This window comes from Clinocottus analis, unplaced genomic scaffold, assembly GCF_023055335.1.
Source record: "Clinocottus analis isolate CAN_PGR_092001 unplaced genomic scaffold, fCliAna1.0.p SCAF_8, whole genome shotgun sequence".
NCBI classification, from domain to species: Eukaryota; Metazoa; Chordata; class Actinopteri; order Perciformes; family Cottidae; genus Clinocottus; species Clinocottus analis.
Genome location: NW_027176240.1, coordinates 15422427 through 15442703, shown reverse-complemented (window position 1 = coordinate 15442703; position 20277 = coordinate 15422427). Strand labels below are relative to the sequence as shown.

The 20277-nt window shown below is 42.3% G+C and overlaps 2 protein-coding genes across 5 annotated transcripts in view; both read right to left on the bottom strand.

Annotated features, from left to right (window-relative positions):
- Positions 1 to 8160, bottom strand: part of disc1 (DISC1 scaffold protein) — a 40896-nt gene extending 32736 nt beyond the window's left edge. For both annotated transcript variants that reach the window (XR_011077090.1, XM_068568166.1), the window contains exons 1-3: positions 7595 to 8160; positions 2186 to 3063; positions 993 to 1062 (exon numbers count right to left, since the gene is read on the bottom strand). Coding sequence is in view for 1 of the 2 variants with exons in the window: in XM_068568166.1 (XP_068424267.1) it covers positions 993 to 1062; positions 2186 to 3063; positions 7595 to 7733 (1087 nt within the window). In the remaining variant the exon portion in view is untranslated. The remainder of the gene's footprint in view (positions 1 to 992; positions 1063 to 2185; positions 3064 to 7594) is intronic.
- Positions 8161 to 11536: 3376 nt separating this feature from the next.
- tsnax (translin-associated factor X) lies at positions 11537 to 17560 on the bottom strand. Of its 3 annotated transcripts, none has more exons than XM_068568156.1 (6): positions 17508 to 17560; positions 16208 to 16279; positions 15980 to 16094; positions 15575 to 15705; positions 12307 to 12428; positions 11537 to 12127 (listed from the first exon to the last, which is right to left on the bottom strand). In XM_068568156.1, the coding sequence occupies exons 1-6, from the start codon at positions 17542 to 17544 to the stop codon at positions 11750 to 11752; spliced, it is 855 nt and encodes a 284-aa protein (XP_068424257.1). In that variant the 5' UTR covers positions 17545 to 17560; the 3' UTR covers positions 11537 to 11749. The 3 variants fall into 3 exon arrangements, with proteins under 3 accessions (XP_068424257.1, XP_068424258.1, XP_068424259.1); XM_068568157.1 differs by lacking the exon at positions 17508 to 17560 and adding an exon at positions 17228 to 17494; XM_068568158.1 differs by lacking the exon at positions 17508 to 17560 and adding an exon at positions 16532 to 16661.
- Between the last annotated feature and the right edge of the window lie 2717 nt (positions 17561 to 20277).

Below are 20277 nucleotides of genomic sequence, written 5' to 3'. Positions count from 1 at the left end.
AGTTAAAAGGGGTGGAGAAGAGTTAAATAAGAGAGAGAGAGAGTGAAGCACAATATCAAAAAGCAAACACTGAACCTGAAAAGACACATTGACCTGAATAATCACTCTGCTTAAATAGTTCAAGGTCTACAGCCGATGTTGGCCTTTATTCTTGTCACAAGGTCCAAGAAATGGGTCAGAATAAAGAAAATACACTCTCCTCAGACCAGCCAGAAAGCGGTCGATTTATCTGGAGACAGATTGAAAATTACAGATTACATTTGTTTGGTTTTGACGACTTTCCCATGCAGTGTTCAAAGTTAAAAAACATCAAAAGCTATTAGAGCTCTTGTAAATAAATGTAGATTTTGCCTCTCTAATAGTTTCACGATAGTTTCACAATGTCCAGTTTCAGTTGAACTTGGCTGATTGATCTGATAAGATCAGATAACACATGATCGTAAAAATGTGTTGGACTACGGCAGCAAAGTGGTGTGTGCAAATGACATCACCAGAAAATAGAAAAAACACAACTGAGGTCAGTGTCAACTCAACTGACAAACTAGTCATCAAAGCAACAGGTATCATTCAGGCACTAAATATATAACAAATTAAGATTGAATTCTTTATTAATCACAGTAAAAGTCACTAAACTTTCCAATAGGTTTGATTTGAAATGTGTGTCAGAGCCTGTCCCAGCTAAACAACAGACCATTAAGCTCTAATTAATGCGCAGCCTCACGTGCTTTATCAAACATCCACAGCTAATTCAGTTAGCAAGAGATGCAATAAAGTCAACTGACGCACTTCACACATCTTAAACCTCAAACTGAGTCTCGGTCCCGACTGAACTTCAGAGAATTACAGCATGTTACGCTGCTGCAACTCTGTGTCCCTCTTTGAACGACGCTACCTTTTTTTTTAAATGCATAAAACTTGAAGCTTTCTCTAAGCCATCCACAGCTCCACCATGTGGCATCTGAGACGACTTGCTTGTTAAAGCAGCGGCTCACCTGCGTCGTAGTCGTCATCCAGAACGGCTTTCTGCTGGAGCCTCTGCAGCTTCAACATCATGGACTCAATCTGAAAGGGAGACGCGATAGGCAGAAGACACAACTGATTACCCAGCAGCCCAGAGGGCAACGCACTTCAAACAGTCGCCACAGGCCAAAAATAAATACGTGGGTGCAACGACTGTCGTTCCAAAGTGACACCGGGTGAGCAAGTTGAGGACTGAATATGAAGTTAAGAACACTGACCTGGCGACACTACAACTGTAAATTATATTCTTCTGTCAGCGCTGGTCCCGTCCTGCCTGCAGCTGGTGAGGATATAGCGGCAGGCTACTCGTGATGGAGCAGCCTCAATATCATCGGCTCTCATAAGTCACGGGCAATCAATTTACGCTTTCGATCACATTTGAAATGAATCGCCCTGGCAGTGTGTTAAACACCGAATGATGCATGGTCCGGGAAATGCAAATGTCACCGCATTGTTTTAATTGACTTGTTAATCATTGTAGTTCATAATATTCATGTTGTCCTCCATTGTCATCGTCATTGTCACCCAACGGCGCAGCTGCTGCAATTTCTAGCAGTTATTAACTGAGGACGGGGTAACTCTAGGGACTTAAGGAAGTTAGAAAGCTTCTGTGATCGCTATATATTCCTTTCCTGAGATAATATAGGATACTTTGCTAAATTATTTATTTTTTAAATTACGTTTCTGGATTGCCAAAAATCCTAAATGTCATCCAAAACTGAATATACTGAATATATATATATATATATATATATATATATATATATATATATATATATATATATATATATATATATATATATATAGTGTAGCACAGTGAGATAGCAGAGGGCAGATAGCTACAAGTCTTTTAATCTTGCTCAGAAATCTGAGTGGTAACACTCAGATTTTCTATTTTGCTCTTGCGTGAAGAAAAAGTCTGACATTTTGGGAAGCAGGCATATTTAGCTTCTTGCTGAGAGTTAGACGAGCTCTCATGACAGGTATCAATCTTCTCTAACTCTTGGCAGTACAGTGAAGATATGTGTTTCCCAGAATGTAAAACTATTTCTTTTTAGTTAAAGTCTTGACTCTGAACCTGGCGTTGGGATTGGCCTCAACCAGATAAAGGCGAGTGTGACAACAGCCCTCCCTCTCCTCCTCATCAGAGGCCAATCGTGCCCACCTTGGTGTGAGTGCGGTTGTTCTGGAGGCAGTCTTGCAGCACCCCCTCGTACTTCTTCACCAGAGTGTCCCAGCCTTGGTCGGAGGCGGGCGTGGCGCTCTCGTAGCCAGAGGTGACGGAGGAGGCGGAGGCGGTGTCCGAGTCCACAGACAGCGAGGAGGTGACCTCGATGTCCAGTGATCGCGAGTCACAGTCGGGCAGGTCCAGCCTGACCTCCCACAGACACTCCCGCCAAAACCTCCTGCCCGATGACGGCTCCTCTCTCTCCGCCTGGCTGCTTGGGGTGCAGGAGGGCAGTGGTTGGACCGGAGCGGACTGTTTTGAGACATTGTGCGCGGTGGACGAGGCTGCCGGTTCTGTTTGTGCTTCAGTTGATTGACTTAGTGGTTCTGGATCTGAGTCAGTCTTCTGACTGGAGTGGAGAGACTTCTGGATAAAACTGAAGCTGGAGTTAAAGGAGTCCTCTGGTGAGGACCGGGCGGCCGGGCTATGGCTTGACCTGAGTTCATTTTGAGGCGGAGAGGATTGACCCCGGTAGCCGGATGCACCATTACTGGCACTGTAGTCCACATGAGGAAGAGGATGGGGAACGGAGCGGAGAAAACTCATCCTCTTCCAGGAGCCACATGCAAGCTTATCAGGATGTTGCTCATTCTGAGCGCTCAATCCCTCAGTGGTGTCAGTGTGACGACCGGATTTTCCGTTCCTAATACAAGTGGACTTCCCTTCCTCCTCCTCCTCCTCTTCCTCCTCCTCTTCCTCCTCCTCCTGCCCGTGAGTGGTGCTCTGAAGTCTGGACTGCTCTCCTCTCATGTACCCCGGTCTTCGGTGGAGCCTCTTACGAGCGCAGCCGGCAGCTGTCCCTGATGCTCTGCCACCTGTCAATGCAGAGATGAACCATTAAGCTGGACACACGGTCATGAGGAAGCTAACAAGTGAGCTCATAGAAGTGGCAGGATTAGCTGTGCATGCATGAAGTCATCAGGGATATGTGACGCTAAATGTGCCGGTTACACAAGATTTTAATATTGTAAGTGTTCCGATTGTGATATAACCGAACCAAAATGACTTCTTCCACCCCTCTGCCCTCAGCGCTAGCATCGCTATAACCGAAAGACAAACAGATGTCAGACATTTCCCAGAGTTCTGCTCCAGCTGTTGGGAAATACCAAAGCCACACTGTCATTTTGAGTTCAGGCCCGCCTCCCAGCGAAGGAGAGGTCGGCATGAATAATAACTCCTGAAGTTACATTTGAATCAGTTTCTCTTTGAAACACACAGCCATGTTGAAGGAAAGCTGAATGAATCTGATTCATGTTGGAACAAAACACTGCTCTGATGCCTGGAAGGCCCTCTGGGTCGATTTAGTTTTTTTTTTAATGCTGAAGAATGTGAGAAATCTGTGAGCATATCTCTGGTGAACACGAGTTTTAAAGTAGTGCTTTTGTGTGATTGTTTGTGGGGAGAAAACGCAGTTTTACAGATCCGCCAATTAAAGTCAACCCATCGATTGTTCAACCAAATAGGATAAGTCGAGGACAACCTTGGATGCTAACAAGGCTACTAAGATTTAAGTAAGAAAATCACAAGCCCGTTTGACGCTTAGTACACGTTGGACACATTTTGGATGGGAAAGAAAAGACGCCATCAGCAAACATGTCATAAATATCAATGTGATTATAACAACACTATATTTCACATATTTTGTTTGCCACTGGGATAATGAAACAAGCTTTAAAAACATAATTTACATAATGATGAATCATCCTATGAAGTTGATATGGTTAATTGTAAGCCATCCGTTACTCAGCCTCCACATGCAGTGGATACGGAGCAACATTAGCACTCATTTAAAGTCTTTTTAGCGTCTACTTTATGAAGTCATGAGTCTGATCTCTTGAAAGAAATATCTGGCTCTGTAGCCGAGAAATATAGTGTACAATGCCGGAGCTTTTTGTTACGAACAAACAAAGTTGATGAAAGCGAATCAACCAAAAAAGCGCTTCGTAGACCTGAGAGGAACGAGAGAGAACATAGTCAGGAGCTACTTCTCTTTGGCTTTGTGACTATAAGCAACTCCTTTCACATGTGTACATGTCGGCCTTTGATTCATTGTTCATTCATTTGATATTGCATAGTGCAGCTTTAAATCCAAGGTGGAAAGAGTAGTGACAGGGAAGACAGGGAAAAACTGATCAAACTGATCGATTAGAAAGTGGGAGAGTCTTTATCTTTAGTGTGTAAAAACATTTGTGTTTGCACAACAGAAAGGTGCAAAGAAACATGCAGCCACGTCCCTCGTAAGGTTACTAATTGACCTCATACTGCTACTGGTCGAAAGACACTGAAGGGTTCGTCTGGACACAAATAACCAAGTTGTCTACACACAAATGACAACTTAGTTATCTTAATTATTACCCAAACAAAGAAAACAACTCCATAGAGGTCCATAGAGGAACCACTGCAGGTGGACGTGACCAACCCAAGAAGTGATCAAACATCAGCGTAAACAGCAGCAGCTCCGACGGTAGAGCAGGATGATGAGGTTTGTGTTCAGAGCTGGACACCTGCAGGTGCTGCAGCTCCACGTGACCAAGACGTAGAACGTGTAGGATTCACAGACGGAGACGGGCTGAAATGTTGGGGATCAACAGCCTCTTTGTGTACAGCTGCGTCGCGCCCTCTTTCCCTTCTGGCTCTCAATTCACTCCTCCCACACACACACACATACACACACACACACACACACACACACACACACACACACACACACAGAGAGGGAGAGAGGGAGGGAGAGAGAGAGAGAGAGAGACACTGACACATACACTTTTGTGCGGAGAACACTGGGGGGCATTCATGCTACTGTCATTGTAAAACCCTTTTACACTTAATGACACAATTATACATCAGTTACAATCAAACACACGCGCACCTAGTCAGGACTTCACATTGTACTGACACTTTTCCTCTCATTGGGAGCTCAGTTATTCATTTCCGTGCTCTATTCAGGGCATCAAACAAACCCTGACCACTATCCCCCCACTGATGTCAATCCTGAAGCCTCACATGTGACTGGAGAGGAAGAGACACAATTTCAAGGCAGAGTTGGGATGTTAGATTCTGTTGATTGTCAGTGAGAGCAGCATCGGGGGCGTTCCCATTGTGCCCGGGATGCTGGATGGCTTCAGGCCACTGGGACCGCTGCACTAAAGCTCAGGTTGCATACCGCTCCGTGAGTGTTTCTTTACAGACGTGGCCACTGTTCCATAACCCATTCAAGAAACCCAACACTCTCCTCTCCGTAGGTACCAAACATAACCGGCCACCATCTGGTGGGGTCGAGATACAGCATGGAGCCCCTGAAGAGAGCCAAAGAATGAAAGGGGAAGCACTCTTGATAGAAAGTGGTACTGCACCCTCGTCATGCTTCGCTTACACAAAGACGGCTCTTCTCAGTCAAGGGGAAGGAAATACATCAAGGCCCATTGTGTGTATGTGTGTGTACATACGTGTGTGTGTGAGGGGGGCGGGGGGAGGGGGCATTGACATCTCTGTTGAAGCCCCTCAGAGGTATGTCATTTGCTGCTTCCTGTCAGGCTTTGTGCTAAAATAGTTTGCCAGGAATTCCGGCAGAAACGGCAAATAAGCAAGAGGAGACCTCCAGCGGTTCAACGCCGTGGGCCGAACGACCCCTCTGCGACAATAACAGCTTTCTCTTTGCGACCCGTGGCTCGCGTTGAGGAGCCTCGGCACAAAGTGTGGGAAAGCTAAAAGCGTCCCAGCCAGAGGAGGCTCGATTATTTACCTTTGTGGATTAAACAGGCCCTCCTCAGAGCCCGTAGGTTAAACGCTGCATCCCATTGGCTGCTGAAAGTGCTTCGGCCAAAGAGCAGAGGAATGCAGGGGATCTCATTAAAAACACAAACGTTTGAGGAACAAGTTCAGCCCCCTTGAACACACACACACACACACACAATCAAACACACACACACACATCAGCAGATCTGCATGTCGGCGGCCTCTTGAAAAGCAGCAGTGCTCGGCAGATGTGCAACTTCTCGCCAGCACGTGACCGCGGCTACAGAAATAGGGAAATGAAAGTCTTTTGACCATGAGTGTGACCGATGGTGACTCAGAAGTGAATCTATGTTTCTGGAAAAACAAAACGCCTACAATGGCTGACGGGAAACTGAACTATAATGTACGACAGTCGAGATTAAGAATCGCTGCTCTGGTGAGACTAATACAGCTCCCCACTTCCTGTATGGTCACCCGAGGATTATAAACCAGCTGAATATGTTTGGGCTGAGCGTGAAGACACGGTACAGCAGCGGGAGACTGACACTGTGAGGATGAATACACCCAACAAACCTAAAATGCTTCTTCATTTCTTGGTAGAACGGTTAAACGCCAGCATTGATCTGACATTTTCACGTCAATTGTATAATTGTCAGTAATTGTCACATGAGATGGCCTTATGACCCGATGAATGGAGGCATTTAAAATATCAACAATGTGTAAAAGTGTGACAAGCAGCAGGTCTCTTCTCTCGGATGCTGAATCGTCACGCACATTCAACAGGCTGTTGGATAATCAATGTCAGTCACCTTACCAGCTGTTTACAGCTGCGGATGCCTCGCTGTCGTTGTGTAGCATGACATGAAACACCGGCTCTGTGCTTGAAAGAGATATGTGTTGCTTTTGTGAGGTTGTAAACTGAAATTGCGCTCGTAGTGTGGTGACCAAGCGTTGAATTATATTGACTGAAGACAAGTGATTATGGACAGTCAGGAGCAGTAAGCAGTGTGGACTCATCAGCTGACACAGTGACACTAAGCTTCACAGTGCAAATAACAAAGTCTTGTTTTGGAGGGATTGGACTGTTACAATATTCTGACCCACTGCACGCTCTCATGCAAGGACTCTGCTATGTATTTCGTCTATGTAGTGAGTTTATTTTTTCTGCTTACTGTTGCCTTTAATTTAACCAGACTCAAAGTTGTTAATCAGTTTCTGCGTCTCACCCCTTCATTATATTTCTTAAACTGCATTGCAACTATTCTATTTTTTTTTTTTAATGGTTTAATGTTTTAATAAATGTTCTTAATTGTTTTTCAATCTTGTTTTCTTCTGGATTTTGATGCTTTTAATGGTTTTATGTGAAGCACTTTGAAACGCTGTGTTGTTGAAATGTGTTATATAAATAAACTTACCTTGGCTTAGTTTATTTTATGTGACTTGTGCCTTATTTCACTTCATAATTATGATGTTTGTATCATGTGTCACACCAGCATTCATCATCATTATCATCATCATCGTCATCATCATCATCATCATCATCCCTTCCACGGAAAAGCTACAAGATTGTTGCCATTGATAGTTTAGACACACATAAAATGCCCCTTTTACCTTCCGTGACTTCGCAGTGGTGAAGCAGAGAGTTGCTCCGACATCCCAGCCCCATCAGGCCAGCAAACATCTTCCCATGAACGAGCCGCTGCCGGCGGGGAGAAGTCAGCGAGCAGCAGACCCCGGTGCTGCTGAACATGGAGCTACACCGACCATGTTGGAGAAGAAGTGGAGCCAGCCGATGGCACTGATCTCATTTCCGTTGTGGAAAAATGAACCCAGGCTGTAATTTGTTTTCCCCCCACTTCAGAATGACGTGTGAAACCGGCTTTCTACACGCGCTCTTATGTGTCCATAACAAACATCTCCCGACAGTATTGACAGCCTCCTCGTACTTTAGATTCCCACAGTTCTTCTCTGCGGCAAACAAGTGGGTTGCGCGTGAACAGACGGTCTGGAGAGAGAAACGATCCTCATGTCATGTTTCCTGTGGGGAAATGGAAAGCAAGAAAACACCCCACGGGTTGCAGTAGACTGACGGCAGATGATTCCACCTTAATTTAAATGTGCGTTTTTATCGAGGAGCGATCAGTAATCCGTTATCCGCTGCGCCGCTGCGCCGCGCGTCGTGCTGGAGCCGCGAGGAGCTCCTACGTGTTCAGGAATTTGACTCCAGACTCCTTCAGCCCGCCTCAGGAGCACAGCAGCCAGCCTATGAGGCAGCGGGCTGCTGTTTCCATGCGTAGGCACACTTTATTGGTTTGAACAACATTACAACTACAGCTGCTGAAGTAAAGACATTTAGATTTAAAAAGAAAAGCATGCTGTCCTCCGACCGAGAACTCTGTTGAAGTCACACACTGGTAGGGATGTTGTAATGACCATTATTTCTTTTTTTGTTGTCATTTCTGTGTTTTGTTTAACTTTTTGAAAGTACACAGGTAGCTAAATAAATAAAAACCTTTTTTTTTTTTAAATCTAAAATCTAATTCAATCTAAAATGTGCAAGGAACACAACAGTTGTTTTGCGAGGAGAGTCATTACACATGATCGTTTCAATGGCTTTTTGTTGTTCTGCATCCTATTGTCAACATACATTTCCTTTTTATTTCGAAATGCAAAAACTCGACATATATGAAGACACATAATGTCCCTGCAGTCATGCACGATGTTAACAGACGTGTATTTAAAATATGTAGGTCAAGTAATTGTTTGTGTGCAAAAAAAAAAAAAAAAAATGCATGTTATTTTTGCATATTTTTAGATGCTCTAAACATCCTGACGTAAACACAACAGTCTTCCTTTGTTTAGGCCGGGAGGGAATGACTGAGAAGAGACCCCACAGAGAGCCGAGTTTTTTCGTCCTCCTTCCCACACATCCAAATGTTCCTTTCATTCAGCTGCTGATGGACAAGACTCGCGATAAAGAGCTCAGTTCAGCCGACACAACAAGAGGCCAGTCTTTATACTGAGTGAGGCTCCACTATCGAGGGGGGGGGATGTGATGCACGACGGGTTGGAGTGTGTTTGATCTGCATACTCCTGTCCAGTCTTACTGACAGTATTACACAGTAGACATATTGACTTCAAGTTTTGAAATGAACTGGAATGAGGATTCAGTCACATGACTTTTCGTGATGACTGTTGTTGCCATGTTGGGCACCTATGACACACACTTAATGCTTGAAATTAGTGGCCACCGATGTCATTTATTTCTTACCTCGATAGCAAAGAAAAGGTTGCAGAGAAAATATCTGGAACTGGATTTGATCCTTTCAGAGTCTCTCTGAGCAGTTTAGTTCACATATACCTTTGATGACTGTCTGACGTTTCATGTATTGACATTTATAGATCTAATGATATAGTTCATGTCTTAGGCCTCCGTGTTTTTTTTTTTCAGGATGAGTGCAGTACCACAAGTCATCCACCAGATGGAGTCATTACTGTGTTTACTTTTTTCTCACGTTCAGTTGGAGGTGAATTGAATTTTGGTCTCAAAGTGTTGAGACAAGTAACCAGTGAAATCTATTCATGCTGATTTAGTTGCTTGGTGTTTTAATTGTGTTCAATTTAAGTAAAATGGTTAACATGAGCTTTTAGAGGACCTTCACAATACGTGATTATTGAGGATGAATATGTTAAAAGTCCTTATCTGGCGTTTGTTGCAATGTGCACCACTGCCTTTGGTACTGGGGGTTTGGGTTTAAACTACAGGAGCTGTATATAACATGCCGAACATCAATACAGCACCAAACAACTACTCTTTATGTAAATATATAGTGGAATAACCTCTGCCTGAGCAGTGAATAAAGTCACTGTCTCTGTGTGTGTTGTAATCTGAGTTTCTTCTTGCTTTGTTGACATGTTGGCAGGTCATGCATGCTTTTAGTGCACGTAAGCGTGCCCCTTCGGGTCCTGACTGACACCATCGCTGCGGAATTTTTCTCAGGTAAACTTTTCTTCAACCGTCAGAACTTCTGCCATTGTTTGCGATGTTAGCATCATAAGCTACGAGCTGCTGGCTTGGCGTCCACATGTTGAGAGCCGTAGAGAGGCAATCAAAAGGCTCACAATCTCAGATCTTGCGCCATGAATAACGCTGTCTCTGGTTCCTTTGGTTAGAAACTGTGTCCAATGAATGTTCATGATTCAAGTTTTCTTCTTTGTTGTCATATCCCACTGCATGTAGAGGCCATGCGTGAGAGTGACTTGGACCTAAAAAAAAACAGTATGGCCGAGGCCAGCAGAAAATGAGTCTTTGGAGCGGTGGTTGAGTCCATTGCAAGCTGTGGGGCTTTTTAAAATAGTTAGTGATTGCAAAATAAAATGTGGATTGGATTTTATATTGACTTGTCTGATACAGGTGTAAGTCACATTGCTAATTTCTGCATACTAGTTGCAGCAGGAGATGCACAGGTGTAACTAATACCATTAACGATGGCTTGATTCAGTTCAGGTGCGAGTCCCTCGCTAGTGTTATTAATTACACCTGTGCATTTGTGTTATTCTGGAGAAAGAAAAAACTGCAAAGTTGGCATGTGCCCAGAGACACATTTGAATATTATTTAAAATATAAAATGACATAACATGAAATGTGTGTTCCTTCATTTACCTGCCTAATTGATTTACACATACAACACAAGTAACAAAACAGCTTTTTCTGTCTCTCTGACTACCCAAATAAAATGCAACCACCCTTTTTAATATTTTAAATGAATCAATCTTTAATTCACACCATTTAAACAAGATTAGATCCTATTTCTACAAAATGTTCATTAGTTTTATGGTGAAGATTCAAGTTGTTCATGTGAAGTACTGATATTGACCACAAGGCGGCAGAGTTGAATTAAATTAAAAGCTTTTCTCTTGCAAAGAACACCAAGAGCAGCGAAATGACAGATTATCTTTTTGTGTGGATGAATATTAAATGCATTACATTTTTATACATATAACAGTATTACTCGGGGAAAGATACATATCATCCTAAAGCTCCACTTTATGAGAGAAGAGCAATTACAGGCTGTGAAGCACAAAAGCTGCATCAGAATAGAAAGGAAAATCTTTTGACTCACTAATTACACTTTCTATTAAGTTAAATTTCACTCTTAATAGACTATGCAGGCCATCTGTTAACACAGCAGCATTGTCTATCTGGATGGAAGTAATTACCAGGAGCAGATGAAAAAATAGCAGGAGGATATTGGTTCTCTGCCAGAAATATTTCTAAGCGTGCTCGAAACCTTATTATGCATTTATGTCATTGCAGTGTTGAGGACTGTTAAGAGAGAAGGAAGTAATGGGTTTGTTGTGTGTGTCTGCCAGAGAACAGGCACGTACGGCATATAAAGGTCACATGATCCTCCACCACAGAGTATGCAGTGTGTGCAAGCTGCCAATGCTTCTACCTTAGATTATCTGTGTGATAGAGCGAGGGGAGGGCAGAGAGCAAAATAAAATAAACACACATTATCAAAGCAGCTAAAAGACTGGGCGAGCTTGACATATTTGGCACAGAACTTTTTATTCATGCAAAACAACTGAAGTCATCAAATCTTTATCAAAGGAAAAATAATCCATTGCCTATTGAAAAAAAACGCTTTTATTCTAATAATAAAAACAGAATTAACAAGCTTGTCACAAACTGTAAAAATACATACAAACTGGAACTAACGCGGACAATGACGCCGTAGAGAGCATGAACAATGTTGTCGGGGCTTAAACTATTCCTTCCTCGGGCTCGGGGAGTGTGGTCCGACTGGAGAACACGTCGGCCAACATGTGTTTGGGGATTTCCGAGCCGCGGACGCGCAGGGCGTAGCAGGCGTCCTCCACTTTGCCCAGGCTCTGTCGCAGCGTGTGCAGCTTCTTGGACACCTCGTACGGGCCCGTGTTGCCGATGAAGGAGAAGCCGTCATGGATCTGCCGCAGGAACTGGCTCAGCTGGAAGGGCGTGTCAATGTCGCCGTTGCCCACGCTGCTGATGCACATCCGCATCAGCTCTCCGGTCAGGTCGGCTATGCCGAGCAGATAGTCGGAGGGCGTCACCTGGAAGGTCAGGACCTGACCGCCCGTCTGCGGCGCTTCGGCCAAGCCCTGAGACGAAAAGAATATTTTTTTTTAAAGACCAAGAGATTACAAACACTGTTGGGGATGATGTCTTTTAAACAGACCGTACAGATGAATTATTATCCCCGCAGCAACATTTGCCAAATTTGATTGTTATGTTGTCTAACTCTGCATTGTGGCACACGGTAACACCCAATGTCACCTACCGTCGGCTCTACCTTCTCTGCTCTCATGAACACCAGGCTGGCGTTGATCTCCTCCAGGCTGATGAGGCTGCGATCACGGATGTAGTGCAGGAAGGAGACGGCCTCCACATACTCCTGGATTCCTAAATGCATTAAAATGGCATTGAGACGAGCCGCCACACAACATCAGGGAATGCATCCAGATATTTCACTGCTCCAGCTGTTGCGTTTGTGATTTACTAATAATTCCCACAACAACAAAAAAAAGAAGAACAGTGAATTGTGTATCGGATGAGCACAGCACGTAGAGTGTGTGTAAACACTCCATGGTATCTGCACACTGGAGATCCCAGATGTAGATAATGACTCAAATAAAACCTGTTTCCTGACGCTGATTGTGGTCATTTATTTCTGTCGCGAGTTACGATGACCCCTCATTTGTTTTCTGGCCCCTTGTAAACAACTATCAAATAATCACAGGACGGAAGACTTTGTGTCAGAGGTTTACTTTTGGAGCGGCAATTGAACTTCAAAGGGTATCCCATCTGCGCACAGCGAGCTGCAGTTTGATCCAGATATGCGAGAGGAGAATGTAGCTCACCTCCACTTCATTTGCCCGACTTGACTTCAGTGGTTTACACATGATGAATTTTTTGTTTTTGTTTTTTAAAAAAAGGACCCACAAAAACAGTGATCTCAATCCAGGTCTTAATCTGATCAATGGAGTCCTACTTAAGACACTTGTTCTGCCAAACTTGGAAAGGTTTGGTTGTTTTCAACGGGATATTTTGTGTATTGGAAATCAACATTGTCTGGACAAGCGTGTTTACATTCCTGCCGACCGCCTGTGAACGAACTGCGTTTTACATCCGCAGCATCCCTGTGCTATTTTTGGCTCGGGCAATACTGCACTGCACCCGATACGCCCTTAGCAGGTCGAGTGAGGTATGTTTTATTATTTCACGTAACATATCAATCTTTACATCACACGTTTACATTGTCTGGTGCCAGTTTCATATGGTAATTGAGCGGCACTTTATTATGAATTAAGTTATTAACTAACTTCTAAAATATTTGTTTTTTTTTAGAACTTTGTTTTTGCTCATTTAGTCATTCACATTTGCTCCTATGCAATAATACTTTGTCAATATTTATGTAGTCAAGGGCTTTAAATAAACAGGGACCATATCCTATTCTCAAGTACGAACAGTCTTTCAACACATTTCTGACAACCTTTAGCAACATAAAAACAAACATCTAAACATTGCCAGTGGCCCCACAGCTTTCACACTGGGCTGAGAAAAAATAAAGTGGGACAGGAAATCACATGAAAAGGTGACACAGGCTTTGAGGCAGGCAGGCGGAGTTCAAGTTTCCTTCCAGGAGCTGTTTGTGTTATTTAGCCAGAAGCAGCAGTTACCTTTTGGTCACTAGACCCAGAAACAAGTAGGCGTATAAACAATGAAAATGAAAAAGAAAAGCAGAGGGATTTTATTGGCACAGCTGTTGGAAAAATTGAGGCCATAGTAAATTAGTAGATCTAGTAGAATAATAATAATTCAACAAACATTTATGAATGGCCACAGATGATTTACAGATTAGTGGAGTTCAATGTTTGACCACCGAGTTGCAGGTCACAGAGCGCTGCCCTGGTATCAGTGGCAATGAGTTCAGATTGAGCCCACAACAACGTTGATGGTCAAAAGCAGACCCATTACACATGCCTGGAGACTTCTGGTCCAGCCCATATTATCTGCAGACGCAGAGCAGCGGGCCCAGTCTCAATCTAATAAAAAACGGTGGAAAAAATGAAGCGCCTAATTGGTGGGAACTGCCATTGGTCACGTCGCGGATGTTGCAGTGGTGATTCCTGAGTGACCACAATCTAAAAATGACTTCCCCAGCTGCCAGATAACGGCTCACCCTCGATCTCTGTAATGCTTTTCTCCAAACACTGCAGACACTTTGGCTACGCTAACAAAAACTGACATTGACGCTAGTGGGAAAACAACTTTATCTGAGCTTTATCAGGGTGTGTCTGTCATATCCAAGCCCGCATCAAGGTCACTCTCTCACACTATCAGTGACTTTGCAATAAACCAAAAGCACAAATAGGACAGCTAAGGTTATACCAGCCCAGCAGACTTATTTAAGTTTTTGACTACAGCCCTTTTAGTAGAGCTTGTTTCTCAAATAAAGAATTTATTACATTTGAAGAAATTATCGCCAGACTTTATACATTACTTCGGTGAACAAGGTGTCCTTCTTAGAGAAGATATAATTTACAATGAGATGTAGAATTGAATGATAAAATGTGATTAAATGAAGATGAAGTCATTGTCGTAAAATGATGTGCCAATGGGAGATTAGACTGTAGGACAACCAGGACTCTTCGCTCTGAAGGTAAATAAGATGAGTACTGTATAAAATCAGACAGATGTATGGTAAGGATATATGTGTATGCAGCTTTGTGGGTACATGTGTACTGTACTGTATGTTAATGACTCTAAATGTACTGTATATGAGTTCATGTCTGAGTTTGTACATGAGAGGAGGTAAGACACTGGATAAGTATGTACAAGATGTATGCACACAAGATACTGTGTGTTTATGTTGTTGGCTATATTATTACCGTATATTTTTTTCATTAATTTCAGTTCATACAGTAAAATAATAAGATACAATACATATTAAGAAATAACAATATGGTGCAATTCCAGACACGAGCATTCAATCAAAAGGCTAACAAGACACTCTTTACATACTTTTGTCTTTTTACTTTTAGTAAGTTCTGCAGCTGCCCTGGCGAAGTACGAACCGTTGCATCCAGTGTGCATTGGATTTGGACATGCTACTTCATAACATGGCCCCTTGACCTTTGACCCTGTTGCTCATATATTGCTGCATACAATTTGTGGGCTAAATAGCATGCTGGCTTACATACTGCAAAATGTTGGTGAGATATTTCAGTCTGGACTCAAGTGGACACATAAATATCCTAAGAGCTACACCACTAGAACGGCAGCTTGTTGCTTTATTGTACATGGCTAGTCATGCCCATTTACTGGATATAAAACTATCAAAGATTTTGTAAAAGGACCAAACATATTTTCTGGTCATTTTTAGGTTGACAGGATGGTATCTTTACGCAACAGGTTTTTTCTTCTTCTGAAAACTTAACCTTTTTTACATGCACTCTGATGAAAAACTGCAATACCATGAAGATAATGACAATCATGTACATGATAATTCAGGGAGTCCTAAACAGAAAAGGTTAACGGAAACTCACCTGCTGTGAAAGCTCTGTGAAACTGAAAGATGTCCTCTCCTCGGAGCTCTTCAGCAATTTGACCAATTTTCTGCCGGACTGCGTCCAGTTTAACTTCTGCTTCTTTCAGAATATTGTCTGCATTAGGGACACTACCAACACCAGTAGTACAAATTAGAAATACAAGGTCTGCAAGACACACTTTGCTTTAAAATACTCCCTGAAGGAGAAGTTACATTGTGTTATTCCAATGACAAAGAACAACCTCTTGAAACTTGGAAAAAAAATGTAGCCACTATAATAACATGTGAATCATCAAATTGAGCGGTATAATCAGTTAAAAATTGGAATAAAGCGAGAAATCCTAGAACAAGTTCAAACTCAAATGCACCAATTAACATGACGGTGGGTTACAATAGTAAATACCTGGTCACTCTGTGTAAAAGAAAAATGGTCCTCTTGCTTTCGATGGTGACGTCCCGACTGATCTTAACAAGGCGCTCATGTTTGTCGTGTTTGGTGTCAAGCTCCTGTTGGAAAACTTAACAGACAGGGAAAACCCCAGCTTACTTTGAGGGATAGTGTCCTCACACAAAAGACATACAGCAAACATTTGGGGGGAGAATGCGGTCAAAATGCTGAGGATGCAGTTACCTTTGAAAGCAGCGATGACAGGTGAGGATGACTCCTGCGCTGCATCGGCATTTCTCCGGGGACATCCTTCGCCTGACATTGGGCAGAAAAAGTAGATAATACTTCAGCTCGTCTTCAATAATAAATGCCTCTGGTTGCTGTCATTTTCTCTAAACTGGCCGTGGCAGAACCAAAGAGGCAATCCACGGATTTGGCCCATAAAGAACAGTTTAGTCATTTACCCTGATGTAGTCAACAATATTTAGACTTGAGCTGGAGACTTATGGACTACATTTTGAATGTTATTTGTTACAAACTGTGGATATGAAGCTTTGAAACACATACGGTGTGCATCCAGCATGAGCGACTAACAAAAGACACCAGTTATGGTAATTGTAGGATCTGGCTTTTTTTTCAGCTTGACCAATTTGTGAGACTCAAAATTAGGATACTTTGACCATTTAAAATCTGTCTCTCCTCCGTAAATCCGCAACTTTAATGGAAGTGTGATTCTTGAGAACCTCTATAACTAAAACAAATGTGATCATTTGAAACATTTGTAATCATAGTTTCATCATTTGATGCAGTTTTAAATTTAAAAAATCCCCTCTCCCCGAAAAACATCACTGGTTCTAGCTTCTCAACTATGACACGTTACATCTGCCTAGTTCATTAGTTTTCTATGATAATTAAGCGACTAGCCAACTTAGCTATTTGGAGACATAACTTTGGGTTTGCAGCATTTTCTTCTAATCTCACATGTTGTGGCCCAACTCACTAGAGAATGAAACGAGATAACAGCGGCGCTGTTTTATCAATAATTAAAATAATTGATCATTGCAGCCCCGTATGACAAATACCAACACACAAAGAAACTCGGCAAGCATTGCTGCAAAGAAAGTGGCGCGATATAGGAAAGATGTTCCTCCAGTAAGTCTTCATGTTAACGTGACTTTAACGTTTCACTCAGTTGTCCCCGATGACAACAAACCAACAACAACGACGTTGCTGCTTTGAGTCGAGCCTCAACACTGGACTCACCTTCTCGCCTGTTCATGCCGCCGCTGTTGCAATGTCTTCTTTATATAAATTAAACAATTATAAGATCACTCGAGGTTTTAAGTATTTTACTGGAAGTGTTTCAGCGACACAAGCCCGCGCGCTGCCGACCAACTGAAACCCACGAGCAACGTAAACTGGTGCTTTACGTCCGTCGGGGCTTATAAAACATCACCAGACAAAACAGCTGCGTCTACACGTGAACGTTGCCATCGCTGAAGATGGTTTAAATATCCGACAATGCGAAAGAAATCGTGTTTACTTGTTTTTTTAACAACAGGCATCCGTGTGGTCGTCATTATTTGCGGGGCTTCTGCGCAGTATGCGGACGTAGCAGGAAATGGAAAATGCATTGTGGGAGATGTAGTCACATTAGCATGTGACATTTGTTTTATTACTGCTTTTACCTACCCCCCAACACATTCGTGTCATATTTGCAGGATTTGTTATTATTTTTAATAACTTAAAGTAGTTAAAATAAGTGAAAATATTTGCTTACCACTAATTGTTCATTTTAAATGTTGGTTGTCCTGGAATATAGCCAATTATGTGTTCATTCTGGTTAATATTTTTTATGAAGCATTCAGTGTGTGATTGATTGTTGCAGATACTATATTTGCACATTATACTCATGTTCATATGTACAATGTATCTAATGGAGATTGACCCGTGCCCACCCTTGCTCCTCAAATACTGTCGGTTTTAAGTTAACAAAAAACAGAAACAGATTAGGCAGCCAGACATCTCCAGACTGCCACCCTAGATTGGCTTGTGTTATTTGTTGCTATTAAAGCATGTTTTATCCAACCTTTCTTGATCAGATTACTCGCTTCTCTACTGTAACCCCTCCTCCAGGGACTCCTGCAGACTGTGTACGTGCCACACGACTGGTGCCAACTTCAGCTCGCGCCTTGCCTCTGCACAGCACACTCCCTGTCATTCAAACACCAGTTTCTATTATTTGATGAGGGACTGACACCACCAGGATAAAATAAAGGTGTATTCAGATGAATGTACGTCGGTGCTTCATAAAAATTATAATTAAAATGTATTACGATATCATTCCGATGGTTGATTTTAAATCCCTATGAAGCGCAATCACGAGCGCCATAACCGCCCACTAACGCATAAATCAGTTTATCAAAACACCAGCAACATCGTTATGCAAAATATTCTTTTGTTGTGTGAAAGGAATTTCACACATGCAAGCCAGGATTGAGAGCGAAACACGACGTACAGTCGCGATGCCTTCAGGGGCTCCCTGCAAGCTCTTACATTCAAGCATCCAACCTAGATAGATGGATAGATAGAGAGATAGATACTTTATTAGTCCCTACGGGGAAATTTGTTGTCAAAGTAGCAGCACCAAACACTTTACAGACACCAAATGTACTAAACTAAATAAACTAAAGACACAAAATAAAATTATATATATATATATGTATGTATATATATATATATATATATATATATATATATATATATATATATATATATATATATATATATATGTATGTATATATATATATATATATATATATATATATATATATATATATATATATATATAAAATGATATATATATATATGTATGTATATATATGTATGTATATATATGTATATATATATGTATATGTATATATATATATATATATATATATATATATATATATATATATATATATATATACACACACAGTAATTACAATAGCTGCAGTAAATTAAGGAAATTAAATTAAATGTAAACAGTTTGCAGAATGTGCAAAATATGTAAACTATATATACACACAAAAGAATACAACCATAACTGTGCATAAATACACAATAATGAATGTGTAAAGATGAAAAAGATTTAAAAAAACATTTGTCCACAGTGAATCTGGCCAGAGGTGATTTATTGTACGGTTTGAAGACTTTTCTCTTTGAGGTTGCCTTTAATTGAACTAGACTCAATGCTGCATCTCACTACTAAATTTTATTTCTTAAACTGCAAAACTGCTAAATTTTATTTTTCTTGACTGTGTTAATGTTTTCTTAACTGTTTTTAAATCTGCTTTTATGTGAAGCACTTTGAATTGCTTTGTTGCTGAAATGTGCTATACAAATAAACTTGCCTTGCTTTGCCTTGCAGTCTAATTGCAGTGGGCAGGAATGTTTTCCTGTATCTGTTCTTGTGACAGCAGAGTGTAATGAATCTCTTAGAGAAAGTGCTCCGCTGACCTTGCAGGAGGAGATGAAGAGGGTGGTCCGGGTTGTCCAATATGGACAATCGTTTCTTCAGCGTCCTCCTCTCCACCACCTGTTTCAGATGCTCCTGCTTGCAGCCGATGATGGAGCCGGCCTTCTTAACCAGTTTGTTAAGTCTGTTGGTGTCACCGGCTCGAATGCTGCTCCCCCAGCAGACACTGGCAAAGTGCAAGACACTGGCCACAACCGACTGATAGAACATCTTCAGTATCTTGCTGCACACGTTGAAGGATCGAAGTTTCTCCAGGAAAAAGAGTCGACTCATCCCCTTCTTGTAGGCGGCGTTGATGTTGGCCTTCCAGTTCAGTCGGCTGTCGATTGAGATACCCAGGTACTTGTACTCCTCCACCATGTTCATGTCCACTCCCAGGACACTCAGAGGTCAAGGAGCTGTCGTCTTCCTCCTGAAGTCCACCACCATCTCTCTGGTCTTGCTCACGTTCAAAAGTAGGTGATTCTCACCGGCCCACTCCACAAAGTCACTCACTACTGCCCTGTACTCCTCGTCCCGTCCATCCTAATACACCCGACCACTGCAGAGTCATCAGAGTACTTCTGCAGATGGCATGACCCCGTATTGCACTGGAAGTCATTGGCATACAGAGTGAACAGGAAGGGAGACAGAACAGTCCCTTGTGGGGCTCCAACATCACTGACCACCGTTCAGACAGCACACGGCCCATTCTGACAAGCTGTTGTCTGCCTGTGAGGTAGTCAGTGATCCAGGTGGACGAGTCTACCCCCACCACCCGCAGCTTCTCACTCAGAAGCAATGGTTGGATGGT

Excerpts from the sequence above, each read along its gene's own strand:
- tsnax (XM_068568156.1), bottom strand. The coding sequence starts at position 17,544 with ATGACGACCACACGGATGCCTGTTGTTAAAAAAACAA. Across the intron at positions 16,280-17,507 it reads GCCTGTTGTTAAAAAAACAA|GCGAAGGATGTCCCCGGAGA; the intron begins GTAAACACGATT and ends GCCCAATGTCAG. Across the intron at positions 12,128-12,306 it reads CAGAGAAGGTAGAGCCGACG|GGCTTGGCCGAAGCGCCGCA; the intron begins GTAGGTGACATT and ends TTTTCGTCTCAG.